The 18,845-nt window shown below is 36.6% G+C and overlaps 4 protein-coding genes across 4 annotated transcripts; 1 reads left to right on the top strand and 3 right to left on the bottom strand.

Annotated features, from left to right (window-relative positions):
- Nucleotides 1-5,265: 5,265 nt before the first annotated feature.
- LOC106343030 (fasciclin-like arabinogalactan protein 16) lies at nucleotides 5,266-7,773 on the bottom strand. Its single transcript, XM_013782134.1, has 3 exons — nucleotides 6,988-7,773; nucleotides 6,123-6,704; nucleotides 5,266-5,591 (listed from the first exon to the last, which is right to left on the bottom strand). The coding sequence occupies exons 1-3, from the start codon at nucleotides 7,679-7,681 to the stop codon at nucleotides 5,533-5,535; spliced, it is 1,335 nt and encodes a 444-aa protein (XP_013637588.1). The 5' UTR covers nucleotides 7,682-7,773; the 3' UTR covers nucleotides 5,266-5,532.
- A 3,638-nt stretch (nucleotides 7,774-11,411) lies between these two features.
- LOC106342544 lies at nucleotides 11,412-12,412 on the bottom strand. Its single transcript, XM_013781515.1, has 2 exons — nucleotides 11,779-12,412; nucleotides 11,412-11,688 (listed from the first exon to the last, which is right to left on the bottom strand). The coding sequence occupies exons 1-2, from the start codon at nucleotides 11,897-11,899 to the stop codon at nucleotides 11,537-11,539; spliced, it is 273 nt and encodes a 90-aa protein (XP_013636969.1). The 5' UTR covers nucleotides 11,900-12,412; the 3' UTR covers nucleotides 11,412-11,536.
- Nucleotides 12,413-12,681: 269 nt separating this feature from the next.
- Nucleotides 12,682-15,445, bottom strand: LOC106342543 (probable sucrose-phosphatase 2). The gene is made up of 8 exons (XM_013781514.1): nucleotides 15,274-15,445; nucleotides 15,116-15,189; nucleotides 14,743-15,042; nucleotides 14,573-14,674; nucleotides 13,423-13,908; nucleotides 13,174-13,360; nucleotides 13,046-13,092; nucleotides 12,682-12,972 (listed from the first exon to the last, which is right to left on the bottom strand). Exons 2-8 carry the CDS (start codon nucleotides 15,173-15,175, stop codon nucleotides 12,886-12,888), a joined length of 1,269 nt encoding a protein of 422 aa, XP_013636968.1. The 5' UTR covers nucleotides 15,176-15,189; nucleotides 15,274-15,445; the 3' UTR covers nucleotides 12,682-12,885.
- Nucleotides 15,446-16,292: 847 nt separating this feature from the next.
- Nucleotides 16,293-18,603, top strand: LOC106337239 (ubiquitin carboxyl-terminal hydrolase 10-like). Its single transcript, XM_013776312.1, has 9 exons — nucleotides 16,293-16,505; nucleotides 16,582-16,767; nucleotides 16,838-17,015; nucleotides 17,120-17,218; nucleotides 17,298-17,576; nucleotides 17,649-17,711; nucleotides 17,777-17,949; nucleotides 18,024-18,288; nucleotides 18,379-18,603. Exons 1-9 carry the CDS (start codon nucleotides 16,372-16,374, stop codon nucleotides 18,541-18,543), a joined length of 1,542 nt encoding a protein of 513 aa, XP_013631766.1. The 5' UTR covers nucleotides 16,293-16,371; the 3' UTR covers nucleotides 18,544-18,603.
- The last annotated feature ends 242 nt before the right edge of the window (nucleotides 18,604-18,845 follow it).

Below are 18,845 nucleotides of genomic sequence, written 5' to 3'. Positions count from 1 at the left end.
GATAGTCTCAAAGTTTGGCATTTTCTGAATATAAAACATATATTATTAAACATTAAACATGAAACATAACATATATCTTACAACAAAAGATATAGATACTATAATACAGTCTACTTATATCACATCGATTTATATCACCAACTCCCCATAATCTCCTATAAATAACCACACAAGGAGAAGAAGAAGGGCATCCCAAAAACAAAGAAAGAGAGAACAAGAGAAGAAGAGAGTGAGCAAGAGAGAAAATAAGAGAGAGAAAAAAAATCTTTCTTGTGAGAAAATTTTTCTCTATAAGAAATTAAGTATAATTTCTTGAGTGTATTTGGGATCGGGTGTGAGTTGAGAGCTTGTAAAAATTTCTCGGGTTGAGAATAAAAGATCTGTAGCAGGTCCGGAGACATAGGCAAGATTGGCCGAACTCCGTTAACAATTTTGTGTGTGTTTTCCCTCTCCCATAAATTCGGTTTTCCGCAAAAATTTGACCGCATATTTTCTAACATTTATATATCTTATTTAATAGATAGTTCTTAGCCTTTTTTAGTTAAAATCTAAGAAAATTTAAGAATCATCTCTTAGCAGAAGATAAGGAGAAGGACTGGGGATAATCATGCTTAATCATGGTCTAAGAACTTGACGAGAGGAAATCAGGCGGGGCCAAACCGTGAAAAAACAATCATGTGAAATGGTCGTGACACGTCAGCAATAACGGACGGAAGCTTAGCTGATGATAATCGTATAGCCTTTTGGTCGGTGCAAATTATAATGGAATTGCAAAAACTTTTGAGTGTTGTTGTTAAGACTTTTCTTTTCAATGATTGTTGTTGACATCAATAGCATTACTATGTTCCAATTTTCAGCAGCTCTTTTAGGATCAGATGGGTGGCTCCTTAAGAGAGAAAGATCGGTCTTTAGTTTGAATTTGAATCTGAGCTGAGTTCTCTTTCATCATCATCATCTTTGTGGGATACATACATTTTCTTTGTGTCTGAATGGCGTCTGAGAAACCGGTGGAGGATGTGAGTGCTATTTCGGAGAACACTGACAACGTACTCAATGAGAATGTTCCGGTACAGGTATAATCTTTCTTACAAGACTCCAGTGTTTTGAACAGTGTTCAACATCAATCTTCTATTAGCATTCTCTGCAGGAAGTAGTAGACTACTCTAAACATCAAAACAGCTAATAAACCAATGAAAGCTGAAATGGCAAACAAGGAAGATGATCGATACCACTTCGTATGCCTTTTCTTCATATTCTTTCTTATGTTTGTTAATGACCTATGCATCTCATCTCTCTTTATAATGTTTGGATGTTCAATAGAACTTCTACACCTTGCTGGAGGAGAAGTAGTGTTGGGATTTTCATTCAGGTTGGAGGAAAGAGCTGAAAAAAAAACGGAAAGAGGTTGTTGCTCTATCCTTGCAACCTTTTCATTTTACATTTTCTAGAGGACTTTTTTTTTGTTTCGTCTTAACTTGTGTCTTCTTCTTTTGGTTTGATCTTGAAGAGCCACCACCTAAGGTTGAACTGAAGAAGGTTTGCTTCTTTGTTCTTCCTATGTGATCATACTTTTCCTAAATTGGTAGTTGTTGTATCTCATGTTGTGTGGTCCGTGAAAATATTTAGATACCAATTACTCGTTCTAAATCTCCAAAGCTAGGACGCAGAAAGAGTAGTGGTGGTGCAACAGGAGGTGAGACGAGTCCTCGGGTGACAAAACCAAATGACTCATCATCATTTATCTTGAAGAAACCCATAACAAAGCCTCAGCCAAAGGTTGAAACTAGAGCTGTAAAATGGGTGGGCTGTCCAATAGGCGTCCATGTCCAAATATATTTGGGCTTCCATTTGTTATACTCATATTTCCAGATGGGCTTTAAATGGTCAAAATTGGGAAACCATTTAATCTTTGGGTGTTTGTGGATTTGGTTAATATGGACATGGACGGCCCAATTAAAAAAAAATTCTAGGGTTTCCAAAATTTGGGGAAAAATTGAAAAATTTCATTTCATCATGAAAGAGAGTTTATGCGACTCATTTGACGATTTGGTGATTGAAACTGAGTTCCATCGGAGAAATCGAGTTTTCTCGCCAAACCGCAAAATCGAGTTTTCTCGCCAAAACCGTAAAATCGAGTTTTCCCGCCATAACCGTAAAATCGAGTTTTCCCGCCAAAACCGCAAAAATCGAGTTTTCCCGTCAAAACCATAAAATCGAGTTTTCCCGCCAAAACCGGAAAATTGAGTTTTCCCGCCAAAACCGGAAAATCGTGTTCTGCCAAAACCGAAAAATCGAGTTCTGCCAAAACCGTAAAAATCGAGTTTCCCGCCAAAACCATAAAATCGAGTTTTCCCGCCAAAACCGGAAAATCGTGTTCTACCAAAACCGAAAAATCGAGGTTTCCTGCCAAAACCGTAAAAATCGAGTTTCCCGCCAAAACCATAAAATCGAGTTTTCCCGCCAAAACCATAAAATCAAGTTTTCCCGTCAAAATCGTAAAATCGAGTTTTCCCGCCAAAAATCGCAAAATCGAGTTTTTCCGCCAAAACCGGAAAATCGTGTTCTACCAAAACCGAAAAATCGAGTTTTCCTGCCAAAACCGTAAAAATCGAGTTTCCCGCCAAAACCATAAAATCGAGTTTTCCCGTCAAAATCGTAAAATCGAGTTTTCCCGCCAAATTACAAGATTGGAAAATCGAGTTTTCTGCCAAAACTGTAAAATTTGTAGTCTTATAGATTAAAATTTTAAAAATTTCTTATATGGTCCATTATGGATTCCATGGCAGCCCATGTAAACATGGGTGTTAGTGGGTCTGGTCGTTAATGGACATGGTTCCTAATGGACATGGTCACTCTTTGTCCACAAACAATAAATGGATAAATGGATATGGGCTAATGGACTGTGGGCTAACCCAGTTTACAGCTCTAGTTGAAACGCAAGAGAAGTCAGGGAAGGCTGAAGAAAGGAGAAAAGAAGTGAAGAAAGAAGAAGCAAAGAAAAAGAGAAGGCTGAGATCATGACAACATCCAAGTGAAGGGTGAGATCATGACAAGTGAAGTTACCGTGGGAGGCTGATCAAAGCAAAGAGAGCGTTTGGCATTGGGCATCTCTGTTTCTTCTTCCTTTTTAAAGGCATTAGTGTGAATAGAGTTGTTGCATTGTGTCTATTTTGACAGTTGCTTCTCATTTTCAGATTTTTAAAAAAATTAAGCCTCGGTTTGTTTTTAATAAATGGTCTCTTAATATTTGTTGGATGAAATATGTGTGAATTTGGAGAGTAAAATAGTGGCGAGTTGTGCAAATGTTTATATATTAAAGGAGACTGGTGGGGTCTTTATTAACAGCTAAACATGTTAGGGTCGGATACAAATATTCTTGTGGGGTGCTCTGTATTTGCAACATGTTTGTGGTCGGAAACAAGATTATGGTTTAAATCTGTTTGGGCTTTGTTTGAACGATTCCTGTAAATATTGATGGATAGGCCTACTGACACTACTCACTCCTAAGATTCTCATTCGTTATCCATACAAGATATTATGTTTCAAAATGTTAAGCGTCATTCTTAGTATTTATGCTTCATTCATTGTTGTATAGGTAAACTTCTTTATGGAACAATGAACACGAGACGATGTGAGTTAAATATTGATGGATAGGCCTACTTAATACTTGCATTGTTTTTTTTTTTGTCAAAATAAATGTATGTAGTGAATATGTACATGTTAAACACTTGGTAACTTTGACTTTGACTCTCGCCTACTACAAAGTTAGTGATATGATATTAATTGGCTAAAGACTAAAGAGAATCAGACTTTTATTACATGAAGACAAAAGCCCCACACAGCTCACTTGTCCTCATGTCCAGTCCCCACTTCTTCCTAATATCTTCACCGGCTCAATAGTAACATTAAGCTGTCAAAAATTAAAAATCTTGATATAAACAAAGGTAAGTTATAGCTTTGTAAAAGCAAATCATATTAATTAAATGGTACTTGTCAATTAAAAATGGTACGTGTCCTAAGCTGTCAAAAATTAAATATCTTGATATAAACAAAGGCAAGTTATAGCTTTGTAAAAGCAAATAATGCTCTCTCAATTCCCGAAAATAAGATTTTCTAGAATATACACGGTTATTAAAAATTTAATAAATATTTATAATTTAATTTATTTTTTATTTTATCATATACTTTTCAATAATTTTCTACCAATGAAATTTAATCAATTCAAATATTCTCAATTAATGTTCTTCAAAAGTATAAAAAAAATATCTTAACAATATAGAAAATCTATCTTTGTGGAACAACAAAAAAATCTAAAAAATCTTACTTTCGGAAACGGATGAAGTATTAATTAAATGATACTTGTAAACCCCTACCGCTGTCATGAGCCAAGTAGATGGCTCGTGGGCAGCAAGTCATGAATGGATGGGATGGGATTTTTCCTTTTGGAGGCGGAGGAAGAGATCCTACAAGGACAGCTTTGCACTCACAGAGCTCAATCACCTATACATGTTGAAGCGGAGGGCATCATTTGGGCAATGAAAAAAGCTCGAGCTAAAAGTCTCGACGATATCAATTTTGCTTCAGACTATCAACAAGGTGAACAGAGATGAAGAATGGCCGGCGCTATCAACAAAGTTGGATAAAATTAAATTCTTGCTTTCTAAGTTTCAGAGTGTTGTTTTAACCTTTTTACCGCGTTTTTGTAACATCCGTGCGGACTCCTTGGTTAAAAGAGGACATTCACATGCACATTACTTCGCGGCTGTAAACTCCCTTGTCCCCTTCTTGTCTATTCTAGAAGCTCGCCATGAAGAATCAGAATGATCCTCTATCAAAGTTTGGTTGATGGCCAAAAAAAAAATTGGTACATGTAAATAAATAGTCGGTGTACCAAAGAGTATGTGTGTTATAATAATCTTTAGTAAGCATGAATACTTGATTCTTTTATAAACTTGTTTTTGATGAAGACAAAAATAAATACATTTGGTATTTGTATAAACAATAAACAGAGCCGCTGATATTATGACCAGGTGAGTGAATATACATTTGGGTCATTATACATTACGTTGATTGATCTATTACAGCAAAGGACATTGTAGCTATATGCCGATCACACATTAAATTATTTGCCAGATTTTATATTTTATGTATAGTAGTATTATACAAAATGAGAGCAATAATGCATCAATTGAAAAAAAAAGAGAATGTAATAAATAAGCACACAAACCGATCAGTCCTTTATTATTCCATATAGCTGTTCATATAGTTGTATAGTAATTTGTATTACATTGAATTCTCTAACTTCTACCATCTTTTTCATGCACCCCAAATAACAAACTTCATCAGAACCTACTGTCCACGTATTCATATATATATTTTGAATATAAAAAATTACAATAGAGCATGCAAACCGCAACGAACCAAAAATCACATCATTTACATATTCAATTTTTTTTCTCTTTTTCTTTTCCAGATGTTTACCGAAGCAAGAATTTGGAAGCTCTGGTTTTATTTTGATAACAACGTGTAAAATCATTGACATGGGATGAACCGTGATCCCATCATTCTACAAGCTACCTCCATCAATTTACCTGCGTAGATTATCACATAATCAGTGACTTTTTCTTTGAAATGATTAGTGCAATGAATATATGATTAGAACCAAATTCAAAATAAGGACAAAAGGGTTTGGTTTGGGGTTTAGTAAAAATAAAAACAAGCTGTCATTAACGACCAATTGTGCCTCACAGCTTGTCTTATAGAAAGAACAAAAGAAAAGACATTTTCCATTAATTTAATGGTTATTATGGGATTATTCGTCGGTGGTTTATAAAAAAAAGAAGCTATTATGTGAACTAAAAAAACAAAGTTTGTTAATAGAGTTTTGTCTCCATGCCCTTACACGTCTCTGCTTTATTCCAAATCCCACATGTTTACGTCTACTCTCATTTACCGACCAAACTCAAGGCTGCTTAAACTATTTAACTTTCTGACAATCTACGACACAAAAATGATGTAATTCTAGTTTAGACGTCAAAATCAAGTACTTAAGGACAGGAGCAATCACAATCTAAAACTAAATGTAAAAGAAAAGTAATAAAGACTTAAAAAGTTTTTTTTACCTCTTCTTGATTTAGCAACTTTCTTAACGACCGGAGCAGCTGGTTTCATCTCCGTTGCCGGTGTCTCCTTCATTGGAAACAAGACACCATCAATACCCTGAACTGATATCCGACCGTCGGTGTAGATATCAGGGTCGAACAAATAAGCTGAGCCTTCACCGTGTCCGAACTTAACAGAACCATCGGCTTCTTGAGCCAACACTTTGTGTGGGAATCTCAATGAATCGTACTTCACCTTCCCGAATCTTCGTACTGCGTTGTACATACTCTCTTCTGTCTGATACTCCGGTATGATATGGTAATAAACAATCTGCTCAGGAGCACCCGGCTCGCTCAACTGATCCGTCGTGAGCTTAGCCATGGCCTCGTCGTTAGGTGCCAAGACGGTTAAAACGTAACCTTCAGAGACGAGACGACCCATCTCGGTGGCTAGGGAAGTTAAGTTGACGAGAATGTCAGCCATCTCGTTGTAGCCACCGTAATGCAATAGAGTGTGGATGAAGTCTTTGACTTGAGCCTCGCCGTTGAAGTGGTGACGTGGACCTCCGGGTCCGGGAGCTGGAGCCGGAGCGAGAGAAGGACCTGGTACAGGACCGGTTTAATAATTTTATAGGCAGGTAAAACAATTAGGATTCTCAAAATTAATATTTATTTAACTTTTAATAAAAAAAATTAAATATTAAGAGTAAAATTTTTATAAACTTTATGATGAAAACAAAAATATGTTCATTAAAATATTTTGGACATTTTTATTAATTTTTTTTTTTTTAATATTTGTAGTAAATACGTATATCTAAAAAAAACTCGAGCTCCTAATTAACTTTTAAAAATGGGGGCGGGGGCACGGCGGTGCGACCGCACTGACCTGGTGACATGGCGTCGTAGACTGGGAGGACTGGAGGGGCTCCGGCGGGGACTGGAGCTGGTTTCTTGAGACGGTGGGTTCTTGGATCAACCTCCGGAGCTCCTTCTGGTAAAACGGCGGAGATTGAACGGAGACTACGACGGCGGTTGAAGTCTTCTTGAACAGAGCGAGGGATAAGAAGACGCTCGATGCCATGGATGATGCCGTCAGGTCTAATGACGTCATCTGGACGGACGATCTCAGCGGAATCGACTTTTAACCGGCGAGTAGTGTCGACGGTGAGGTGAACATGGTCGTTGGAGAGTGTACGGTGGTGATGAGAGAGCGAAGGCCACTGAGGAGAAGAGATACGACGTGGGAGAATGTGGAACATCAAGAGAGATTGTAACGATTTGAGGTTTCTTGGTTCGAGCAAGAAAGATTTGAATTGAGGGTCGAGGTTACGTTCCAAGGCATCGTTACGTGGTGCGAAGATTGTGATGTTGTGTCTACCAACTGCTTCTTCGAGGGTTTGGAGGAGGAGTGCTTTCTCCACAAGCTCGGCTAGCTCTGTGTAGTGAGAGTCGAGGAGAGCTACGAGGACTGAGTTTGAGTTTATTTGACCTGAGGTGGGTTTGTTTTCGGGTAATGCTGTGGCGATGGAGGTGGCTAAGAGGAGGAGAAGGAGCTTTGAGAAGCTATTGGAGAAGTCCATTGCGTTTGTGGAGAGAGAGGTGAGCGGGAAGTGTCGGCAATGTGAAGAAAGAAGAAGGGGTTGAGGAGAGAGAGATTCTCTGAAGCTGATGTGAAGTTTCTTCTTTCTTTTTAATTGTTTTTGTTTTGGTATTTTTGGGTGGTTGTCTTTTTGCTTATTTATTTATTTATTTTTAATGGGTAAAAAGTGGGGTCTACACGTGCCACTTTGTTCAGATGTATGCCTAGCTTGAAGCCTCTCCTTCAGACAGAGGGCTGCTACTTGTTTCTGTTCAACAACTCAAGCACTATGTCTCTGTCTTCGAAGCTTTCGTGTCGGTTTCTAACTCGGTTCAGTATCTGAACTTCACTTCAAGTAAAAACTTTCCATCTTTGTATTTTTTTAGGAATAAAAAATATCGATTGTTTGGCTTGCAAATCAAAACGTAGTAACGTACGACTCAAACTATTGTAACTATAATAATTAGTTGTAATTGAGTTTTATAATACGTTACTCATTAAGCTTCATTGATACAAATGCCATGCTTCGAGGCGGATATATTTTGTAGGTTCTTTACAGTATTTTATCTTACAGCATTGAAACACGAACGACAACGTTAATTAATTGTAGTTTCGTGATACAACAACTTTAGCAAAATGCCAACATAAGTTTAGATTATTCTCACTCATATAACGTAACAAAGATGTCATGAACCAATATTATTATATTACCAAAGTCCAAACCACCTAGTATTTGCTAGTCCAAAATTTTCAACAAAAAGAAAACAAATTATTGATGATTACTGCATGACATTTACAATAAATATTTATTAGGTAAAAACATTTATTTGTTGATCTTTTTTTTAATACCAAATATTTATTTGTAGATCACCCTTTAAAGAAATTTACATCTCAGGAATTCATAAATGTGAAGCTTTCTTTCGATGTATTATGAAAAAAGCTAAGTGTATATATATGAATTATGCAATTGTTCTTCCATATATTAGCATTTTTTCACAAAAAGTTACTTTACTTTTCTTATGATTAATTTTCGAATGAATTAGCATTCTGTAAACATATAATGACCGTATGAATTAGAATACTGCCTGAAAGGGTTTTTGAAGTTCGGTTGCAAATGTCATGAATTCATTTTGAGCGAATGACAACATTTTCGAGGATGGAATTCTATAAATAAATCTATGTAGATGACTTTTAATTCCTAGCTAGATTAATTTTGTCACATATATAAATCATAAATAAAACCAGTGAAGGAAGGTAAGATGTCTTTGGTTGAAATATATCCATCGATTTAAGCTTTGGATCTAACATTAAGTCATTTTTTATAGTAAGAATCGTTGTTAATAAGATGTTAGACCAATGCATATGCTTGAGATTTACTGCAAAACTATGTCGTGATTGTGAAATAACATCTCACATACACCGATCTACTTGATAAACAAAATCTTTTGTGAGACAGATGTAAAAAGAAGAGGCCTCATGGAAACGTAAAGGCTATATTTGACGTTAATGAGCTTTGGTTCTTGCACGTGCGGTGGAATAGCGCGTCAAAAGTCTTTAATGTATGATGATTGATATAATCTCGCTTTCGCCGTTACTTATGATCTGATACGGCGACGTTTTACTTGCCGTTAGATTTTCCGTCGCCTTCGAACCGACACTGTCGTGGTGGTTGGTCTTCTCCTTTGATTCGAAGCTCCGTTCTCGGCCCACTAACATTATATAAAGAGAAAACAATAGTATTCAACTAACAATAAAATAAAAGAGGAAACAACTTTGGGATTCTTTTTTTTGTAATTTGCATTTTCTGGTTATTAAATTATGGCCAAGGAGCTCCTGACTCGTGACATGAAGGACTTCTTCACTTCTAAGTAATTTTTAATAAAACATATCCTTTTACTTTTAGGTTTTATAAAGTGCCAATATATGTACCGAAAAACACATGTTTTTGAAGTCTATATATATATATTTTGGTTTTATAAAACCTATTGGAGTTGAAAAACCGAAAAAGGAAGGTGGAAATTAGAATATTTCAAAAAAGCAAAAGTCAAATGATTTTTAGGAATTTTTATACTAGAGAAAAGAACATTTATTAGACAATAGTTGGAAAAAGAATGCATTGTACATAAGCTTTTCGGGTAGATGCGAGATATATGGCCATTTTAAAATAATCAAAAGATCTTATACAATGGCACTATTGATGAATTTAGGTATCGTGGAGTTATAATACAGTATCATTAACTTGATTCTTACAAAATTAAAGATTGACAAGACATTTATTTTCTGATTCTCGTTTTTTTTCTTAAATAAAAATCATTTTTTCTTTTGTTTTTTTTACGAAATAATCATTGTCTATCTTATTAGAAAAACGATCAGCTAAGTAGCTGGATACACCATTGTATATTTTTCTCTGAATATGGAATAACTTTACCATGTTTCTAGTCTTCTTTCTTTTCTGAGTTTTTCTTGTGATCGATAAAATTCCATAGTTCAAGATACTTACTTAGCTATCCAACCTCAATCTTTGCATTATCACTTTTTACCAATTTCAGTTCTTCATATTGACATTTACAAAATTACGTACAAAATTTCATGTTTTAAATGTCAAATCAGTATATAAATCATAAGAAAAATGAAAAAATGTTAAAGGAAAAAGGTCAAAAAAAAGACAAACGAAAAAGCGAGGAACAAACAAAAGACGTTTACTCTCAATAACCCGGTAGAGGTCCCTTCTTGTTACTCTTTGTGCTATGATGTTTTTAAAAACGTTTACTCTGTGCCGAAGAGTAGCTTATTTCTGGTGTCTGACACCTGTAACCGGGCAGCCTCTGCTATCGCTGATAGTGTTACAAGAGACCATCGTCTTCAGTCGTACGTTGCTACTGGTGGCCCCCGCTGGTTGTCTGAACTACTATCTACAGAGGCATCAGCATGTTGATCTATTTCGACCTTCTTAGCTGCCTTCTGCTTTAGCTTGTGTTTCAAGGCATGGTTTTGGTTTTTCTCCCGACTGTTTGGGTGTATTTTACTAGGGGGCCTATTGGTTCCCATTTTAATTGCTTTTAAGGTTTGGCATTGTTTTGACCACAACCACTTGAGATGAAACTCTTTTGAATTTTCAATGATAAAAAAAAAAACAAAAAGAAAAGGCCCCCCTAAGCAGTAAGCAGTATAGTGATTGGGTTGTAGAAGTCCGTAACCAGATTGGGCCTTTGTGAAACCGCAATTGTTTTGTTAAAATCATTACTGGTCCTTCTCTTGAAGTTTTGGCTGGTCCTAATTAATACGTTAATCTTGAATTTTTAGCTGGTCCTAATAAATACGGTAGTTGATACAACTCAGAACATTAACATCTTCTGCGTCCATCGACATAAATGACAACATGGGATACATTATACATATGTGATATGTGGTCCGGTTTTAGCGCCTAATTTTGGGAAGAGCGGTGTGTAATTAAGATTTACCAAATTAAGCAAAACAAAAACACAGGATTTGAGAAACGAAAAACAAAAAGAAAGAAGAGAAACTATTTTCGAAAAATAATTGACTACTTTATACTCTTTTTTAATATAAGTCGTTTTACAATTGTGCACATAGATTAAAAAATCATTAATTTTTTATATTTTCTAAACAAAAACATCATTAAATATTTACCTAATCATAAATCAACCAATAATAAAATAAAATGTATATTATTATTGGTCATATAATATTAAGTGTTAATAAATTTTATATAGAAAACCGAAAACGTCATATAATTTGGAACGTAAAAATATCTCTAAAACGACTTATATTAAAAACGGAGGAAGTAACTATGAAGGATTGTGTTGAATGAGAGTTGACTTGTTATAAACCTTGACTACTTTGTTGTGCTTCTTCCTCCATCCTCAAATTTTGATTTCTTATTTTTCCGGCGATACTCTTTGTTGTTCCCTGACGGCTCCATCACATTTACTGCAAAACTCACCTTTTTCTCCTTCTTCTTCTTGTTCTTCTCCTTGTTCTTCATATCTACACATGTTTTTCTATAAATAAGATCAGAAATTTAACTAAATACGAACATGCACGGACTCAAAACATGGGAGAGAAGATTTTTAGTACCGAACTGAAGTTCAAGCTTCTCCATGTAACAGGACAAGAGACGCTTGTGTAGTTGAGCCGCAAGGAGCACCACGCTTCCAGAGACGAAAAAGACCGTCATGTACCCAGTTGAGCTCTCCATTTTCTTTCTGAAATTATTTGTTAATCAAGATGTTAGCAACTATAGATATGGTGGCGACATGATCGAAATTTCGAAGAAAAGGGAAGCATGGAGATGAAGAAAAGTATTGAGACGATCATTAATAACACTGTTCTTTTCCAACTAATATAACTGTCTTTATTTTATTTTTATTATTGAAAGTTGAAACATGAAAAACAACTAAATAATAAAGGCGTGGAAAGTGGAGCAGACGGCTTGGAAAATATAACGATGTAAAACATGTAAAGAGATATAACGATGTTAAAAAAAAAAAAAACCTAATTACGAATTCTAATTGTTATGTTATGTACTACTTCAAGTGTTGTGTGTGCTTTTGCAGATATCTATGCGCAAGTAAACTGAATCATATCCAGTGCTTCTGAAAACTCTTTATCTTACCAAAATCTTTGAACAATTTTATTTTTCTAGAATCAAGGATTACTTGCCACACGCGCAATCTTCTGATCTTATGATTTACAGTTTTTTTTCCGTCATATCTCTCAATACGTGAATAATTTATTTTCTTTTATAAAGATTATCATATGATTCCAAGTCCAATTAGGAATATGAACATAAGTACACGTGGATTAGGAGGACACTTTGAAGTTTGAACTTCATAACTCTTCCTATCTCTAAAACAAATCTCTAGACCAATATTTTTTTTAGACTATTCATAAAGATATGCTCAAAACGTTTGTGCTGCTAGGGGAGAGAAGATAGTCTTGCTTGTTGGAAAAGAAACAGAAACCATAACCGTCCAAAAGGGTTCAAGAAAACAGAGTTTGCTTGGATAAATAGATAATAGATGTATCATGTAGATGATGAGTATTAAGAACCAAGTTTTAACAAGGCGATGTTTTATTGGATCTCGTGTGTTAAAGCCAAAGTTTTAATAATTTATGGCAGAGATTCATAAGAGAAGAAAGAAGTCTTTATCTGTGGCCTGTGGGAGAAAGATTTTGAGTGATTCAGATGATCCAGCTGCTATCATCCTTCAACTTTGATTCCTCCGACCATGTTTGCTCTACATGTTCCCACACCAACCCTTCCCCTTCCTGCACATTCCACAATACATACAATCATCAACAAAACTCCAGAAGCTGCTCTCATTACACAATCTCATCATACCTTTGCTGTGAATTTGACAGTCGTGGTGCAGCCTATGCGTTCATCACCTGGCAAAAGAAAGTTGAATTAGATTATTATTGGTTTTTACTCTTTGAGTTATATAGATTATTATGTAATAAGGCTTTTACCACTCTGCTCCCACTTATCAAGCTTTACCATCCATGTCCCAGGAGCAGTCTCTGTAGCCAAGACTTGATCTACCCAAACCCGAAACTTCTTCCCTTGTTTGTCTCCATGGTGCTTCCTTAGCTCACCAATAGTATCTACCAGAGACTTCTCAGCACCAGATGGATGCACAAACACACCACCAGGTTGCTGACAACAAAAGGCAATTTCAGTGCAAATTAAATTATAAAAAAATCTGTTTAAACACTCACACATGAAGCTTTGAGGCTCGCCGCATACGCCTCCGAGTTCTCAACCTCACCGCGTCTCCACCTCTCATAAAACAAGAAAAACTTCACAACGTCATGACCAGGGTTCGGATTCTCCACCTTGCACTCCAAGAAGTCAGAGACATCTCTCGGAGAAAGGTTTGGACCAAGCTTGAACTCGCCAATGGCTTGTATAATCCCACCTGCACACCTCTCCTTGGCATGGATCACCTTTGGATTGTCTTTGGCGTTCTCGGCGTGCCACTTCAAGAGCTCTTCTTGTGCATTGCTTACCATGACGCCGTAAACATCGGGAATGCTAAAGAGTTCAGCATCGTTCCCGGAGTCTCCACAGGCAAGAGTGTTGACAGGGAGCTTTCCTTCGCTCTTGAGCTTCTTGAGGAGATAAGCAAGCGCTTGTCCCTTTCCAGCACCTTGTGGTAAGATGTCTAAATCCATTCCACCACTGTAGATTATTTTGACATCCAACTGAAACAAAAACACACACACACAATCATCTCAAACTAGGCATGGGCACATTATCCGGAACCGGACCAAATAGTTATCTAAATTTTTATAATATAGTTTATATAATTATAAGTATTAAATATATTTAGTTTTAAAATTAATTTAAAAATTATTTATAAACTGAAATATTAAAAAAACAAACAAATTACGAGACTACTTTTATCCAAAATATTTAAAATTATCCTAAATATCAAAATTTTATCCGTAGGCTAGAAAAATCTGACTTTTAATCCGTTCAAAACCTTAATTCTCTGACTTTTTAAATCCAAATTAACCAAAAACTAACCAAAAAACCGAAACCAACCGGAACCAAATAGGATCCAAAATTACTTAAGCGGATTCCCAACTTTGTTACCCGAACCGAAAACCAAAATAACACAGTTAATTAACTCTTTTTTTTTCTAAGACGAAGAAAGAAATTCTATTTTCTCTCCCAACTTTATTACCCGAACCGAAAACCAAACCAACCGAATCAAAACTGAACCAAATTTTCTAAATATCCTTTAGGATCCCAAACCTCTAGAACAGAAAGAACCTCCAAAACCGAACCCCCAGACCCAATTCCCAGAGCTAAGAAGAAAGGTAAATTCAATTGCTACTATAGCATCATGAAAGCAAATCTTACCCCACGTTTCTCCAACCGCTGTGACAGCTCCTTGATCACTTCCTCAGCCTTACTCTTGTCAACGTAAAAGCTAACCTTGTGTGGCCTCTGCTCAGTCTCTGCCTACAGTAACCAACCACACTCTCGTCATTGTCCCATTGACAAGTAGACTTCAAGATATAGACTTGTACCTGAAGAGTTAACTCAGAGAACTTGCCGGTCTCTTCTTTAACAACCCCCAAATCCCATTTATGATTCAAGTCATCAACCCAACCAAGATCAGGAACCATGGAGTTACCATAAGTAATCTCAGTCCCTACAGACATGATTGTAACGTCAGGGGTCAGCAAAGGCTTCTCCTTTCTCAGTTCTTTGTACAGAGTCGGTGATCTTCCGGTTGAGAAGACGAGAAGAGAGTCATGGCGATAAGCGTGTTCCCATAGCGAGTTGAATCTGAGCAAAGCGAGGTTCTCAGGATCGTGATGATCAACCTGGAGCAAGACGGACATGACCCATCAATAAAGACAGAACCTTTATTACAAAAATGGTGACTTTTTTTTTTACCATGGTATGATCAAGATCCGAGACTATCATGAGACGAGCAGGAGATGTTAGCCTCTCCATGATTACTTGAGATTCTACACAATGTAACGTGAGATTCACATAAAGGAGAAGAAGAGACTGGGGAGGATAGAGGAATAGAGAGAGTGAACGTAACGTACCCGGAGAGATTCAGATGTCACCACAGAGTTTGAGATCGGACCATCTGTGTTGTGTCCCTTGCCTTTTTTCTTTAGTTTTATGCGATAAAGATCCGATGATTCTTAACGAATGTAGGAGATAGAGATATACGTGTTGCGTATCTACTACAGCTATCACCTGTCAGACTGTCAGTACCACCGAATATTTTCTTTCTAAAATCTTTATTAATTAAGTAAAATACACCTAGCATTAGTCTAGAAACACCTAATTTTGTTTTTTTTTTTAATTCACCAATGGAATATTCACGATATTCTTTCCTTTAAAAAACTAAATCAGGAGATTTTTTTGGATTTGAAATGCAAATTCAAGAATTTTAACAAATCAAGCCTAGGCTTTATGGACATTTATCGCTGAACCAAATAAAAACCGGAAAATCTGAAATTTATATCGAATATCTATAAATCTAATTAAATTAGTTATTATAGAAGACTGGTTCGGATAAAAATAGAACACGAAAATGATTAAAATAATCTTTATTGAATAATTTAAATACATGCATGTATGATTAATTGGTTAAGAATTATGATTTAGTTTTTTTTTTTTTTTTTTTTGAAAATTATGATTTAGTTTTTTGGGATGATGATTAAGGTTTGAAAGATTAAGATTTAGAATACAGAGTTCTGGATTTATAAAATAAAATAATAAATAATAAAATATTATATTAAAATATTATAAGAATAAATTAGTTTTTTGTTATATAAATAAAGCTTTTGTGGTTTTTTTTTTGTTTGAAGAATTGTCCAAATTTCTACTCTTACTTTTGGACTAGAGTTGGGCCTATGAACGAATTCGAGTTTAGAAACTGTCCTCTACGGGCTTTTTTTGATGGATTATGTCTAACAAAAGATATAAAACGAAAATTCGAGTTTTCGCTCTCTACTTTCTTCGTATTTCTCTCTCTCGCGTAAATATAAATACTACAGATGAAAGTTCAAGAGTTCCTTTTGTTTCCTTTCTTCTTCTGAAAAAAAAAAAAAAAAGTCAAGACTCCATTCTTTCTTCTTCTCTCGCCTACACATCATACTTGGATTTGGATCCTCACAACTCATCTTCCGAAGATGACGATCCCTAATTCTACAGCTTCCACGGCTGAAAACGCCTCCTCTCGTCTCCCCGAGGAAGAGAAACGCATCGTCTCGGAGCTGGCTACCAACTCGAACGAACCAGACTCCTACTTCGCCGTCTCCAAAAGGTCTTCTCTACTTCAAATCTTGATTCCCGCTTAGAAACAACACTCTTGTTTGACTCAACGTTGTGTATTGCTGCAGGTGGTACGCAAGCTGGCGGAAGTATGTCAATACGCCTCTCGGAGGAGGAGCAGCTGCTCCGAGGCCTGGACCGATTGATAACAGTGACATCATCGAAACTGATCCATATCTTGGTAGAAAATCGCTGGCTAAAGAGAAAGCTTACGTTCTTGTTACTCAACTAGTTTGGAATACTCTTCTTGAATGGTGAGTGAGTGTGAGTCTCTCTATCTTATCTTTGTTGTTGTTGTTTGATCAAATGTTATTGTTCTTTCAGGTATAGCGGAGGTCCTCCAATACCAAGAACCTTCATCTACCTTTATCTGTCAGATTCAAGAGATGACGATGATGATAATGATGATAATGAGGTTACTGATATACGGTTGCCAAAAGAGGCCTCTATAAGGGAGCTTTATGAGATGGTTTGTGCTAAAACGGTAGTATCTCTAGAAAAGGTGTGTAATTTGAAGTCTTGTCATTTCTATATTTAGTTTTTGCACTATGGAGGACATGTGTTCTTTTTGCTTCACATTGATGATTTATGTGTGTATATAAGCAGGCTCACATCAGGGATTACTACGATATGAATAAAGGCGAACTCTTGGATCCTTTATCTAACAAGAGCCTTGAAGAGTCTGGTCTTGTCACGAACCAAGATGTAAGTGTGTAATCTAGACACAAAAGAGTCTCTCACTCATGCCAAAATTTGATTTCTCTTGAATGACTTTTGCTGGCAGATTCTTCTTGAAGTTGATGAGCGAGGCCTAGCGGGACTGGTTAATTTGGGAAACACATGCTACATGAACAGCGCTGTTCAGTGTCTGGCGCACACGCCTCCCATACATGAATACTTCTTGCGAGATCACACTCATCAGGGCGAGCTTGCTAAGGCGTTTGGTAAGCTGTTGACGGAGTTATGGTCTTCAGGGACTAATGCGGTTGCGCCGCGCGTTTTCAAGAAGAAAGTGGATAAAGCTGCTCCACAGTTTACTGGTCACTATCAACACGATTCTCATGTTAGTTTGTTTCCTCTATCAAATGTGCATAATTGAGCAAATGCTTTTGTTTATGATAATGTTTTGCTTCAGGAACTGCTTCTTGCCTTGTTAACTGGCCTGCATCAAGAGTCTGACATTGTTAACGTCTTCCAAGTAAGTGTCTCACACCTGGACGATTCTGTCTCTTACATTGCTGACTGTTTGAGATATGTTGTCAGGGTCAATGCAAGTCAAGTCTGGTTTGTCCAGTTTGTGGGGAAACAGCAAACACCTATGACTCCTTCACGTCCTTGTCTTTACCATTGCCTTCAACACCTACTCCTTCAATATCTCTGATTTCTTGTTTGGAGGGATATTTAGCAGAAGAGCCTCTAGGACCGGATAACATGTGGTAACTAATAGCACTCACTTGCAATAAGCTTTGGTCTTGTAAGGCCTTTTAAGTTTTTGACCATTCTTTCACAGGCTTTGTCCGCAATGCAAAGACAAGAGACAAGCTAACAAGAAGCTTGACCTGTGGAAGCTGCCGGAGATTCTCGTGTTCCAATTAAAACGGTTCAAGACTAGCAAATATTTCTTGAAGAAGATAGATACGTTTGTGGATTTCCCAGTTGACGAGCTGGATTTGAGCAAGTACGTGGAGAAAGGCGAGTCATGCTTGTATGAGCTGTATGCAGTGTGCAACCATGACGGTGGGATTGGTCTTGGCCACTACACTGCCTACGCTAAGGTCGCTTCTATCTAATTTGTTTTTGTACTTCCTGATGATGAGTCCTTTTTATCTCTAACACCTATATATTATATTATATGTTTCTTGCAGATGATTGATGATGACAACGAGTGGTATTGTTACGACGACAGTCTTGTTTCACCCGTAGACGAATCCGAGATCAAAAGCAAAGCGGCCTATCTTCTTTTCTACCGAAGAAGAGTTGGAAGTGAATCAGCTGAGGTGTCGATGACCGATGATATGGATTTGTCATAATCACGAGGTTGCTGCATTTGATTTAGAGATGCATTCGTCTATATAACTCACTCTCTATGGTTCGGTTGAAGAGTTCTTCTTGCTTCAGACTTTATGTTGTTATGGCACATCTCTGTAGAATCTGTGGGGATTTAGGTTGGGAAAATATTGTTTTTAGTTGGGGGATTTTTTGGATAGGGACTCAATAGATGAACAGATTTATAGAGGAGAGTTATAGTTAGTACAAAGACAGTGTTGGCATGTTGAATACAAGAAAACGTTTCTCATTTTATTTGCTTTTAAGTCATGAAAATTGTACCACA

This window comes from Brassica oleracea, chromosome C4 (genome assembly GCF_000695525.1).
Source record: "Brassica oleracea var. oleracea cultivar TO1000 chromosome C4, BOL, whole genome shotgun sequence".
NCBI lineage: Eukaryota > Viridiplantae > Streptophyta > Magnoliopsida > Brassicales > Brassicaceae > Brassica > Brassica oleracea.
Note: the sequence above shows the minus strand (reverse complement) of the source record. Positions and strands in the feature narration are given on the sequence as shown.